The sequence below is a fragment of the Drosophila ficusphila genome, unplaced genomic scaffold (genome assembly GCF_018152265.1).
Source record: "Drosophila ficusphila isolate 14025-0441.05 unplaced genomic scaffold, ASM1815226v1 contig_198, whole genome shotgun sequence".
NCBI classification, from domain to species: Eukaryota; Metazoa; Arthropoda; class Insecta; order Diptera; family Drosophilidae; genus Drosophila; species Drosophila ficusphila.
The window spans coordinates 9,163,178-9,164,177 of record NW_025064092.1 but is presented as its reverse complement, the minus strand read 5'-3'; the positions used below and the strand labels follow the sequence as shown (position 1 = coordinate 9,164,177).

The 1,000-nt window shown below is 46.7% G+C and overlaps 1 protein-coding gene across 1 annotated transcript; it reads right to left on the bottom strand.

Moving 5' to 3' along the window:
* Window positions 1–273: 273 nt before the first annotated feature.
* Window positions 274–789, bottom strand: LOC108091293. The gene has a single exon (XM_017190416.2). The coding sequence runs from the start codon at window positions 647–649 to the stop codon at window positions 353–355; it is 297 nt and encodes a 98-aa protein (XP_017045905.1). The 5' UTR covers window positions 650–789; the 3' UTR covers window positions 274–352.
* Window positions 790–1,000: the final 211 nt, after the last annotated feature.

Below are 1,000 nucleotides of genomic sequence, written 5' to 3'. Positions count from 1 at the left end.
AGAGCAACCCCACCGAAATGTGGTTACTGTTAAATGCAATGCATTTCATTTAGATAAACCGCAAATATTTGCTACAAAACGCATTTGCCACCAGAGGGCCAATCTGGCGTGATAAAATTGCTGCCTCATCCCTTCTTCTCGACTGCCACATTCGAAATATTAGTGCACCTGAACGATGGCGGAAATTAAATATATAAAATACAAACTATAGCCTTGTAAAAATCATAATTCACACAAAAATGCAAGCTGGGTAACTAAATAAAACCAAAATTATTAGAGTTCCAGGTTTATTAACACGTTTCGGCTTCGATTCCAGTGGTTTCAGTCCAGAGCTGAGTTATTGGATTCCCATTTAGTGTGACGGGCTACCCAGCGTGGCCATCAGCTCGCCCAGGCGTCGGGAGCGGAGTGAGAAGAGGTTCCTTTGTCGCTTCAAGATGCCGTATTCGACGCCATCGCGCAGATTGAGCTGCACTTGGCGGTAGAACTCGGGATCGTTGCGGCGGTACTGGATCGCCAGTGCGGAGAGCAACTCGGAGTCGGTCATGGGTCGATGGTTCTCCTCCAGGACGTGGAGTATCGATCGCAGCAGGTTCGGCACCAGACGCCTTTGTTGCGGTAATGAGCGTGTCTTATAGGTGACCGGCATGGTTGTGGCGATCACACGACGAATCCCTGAAGCATACCCAAACCTCCTATTTTTTTGTTGTTTTTCCTTTTCTATGGGAAACCAAATGAAAAAGTGTAGAAAAATTTTGAACAGAGTGTAGAAACGAAGGCTCAACTGCCTATGACAATTCAAGCAGGGCTAACTTTCTAAAACCGATAGGTTGCTATGCCAGGCTGCTTGATAGCTCCTTGGCTCTCTGGCTTTTCTACTCGTACTTTCTTCCTTCCTGCCGGTGTGCTTTGCCAGCAGATTCGCTTCCTCATGGCCAATTAATCAGGAGGCGGTTGTGGCGGGTTGAACTTAAATGACCTCGAGGCATAAAAACGAAAA

What these genes read in the sequence shown, in the direction of transcription:
- LOC108091293 (XM_017190416.2), bottom strand. Translation starts at nt 649, where the DNA reads ATGCCGGTCACCTATAAGACACGCTCATTACCGCAACAAAGGCGTCTG.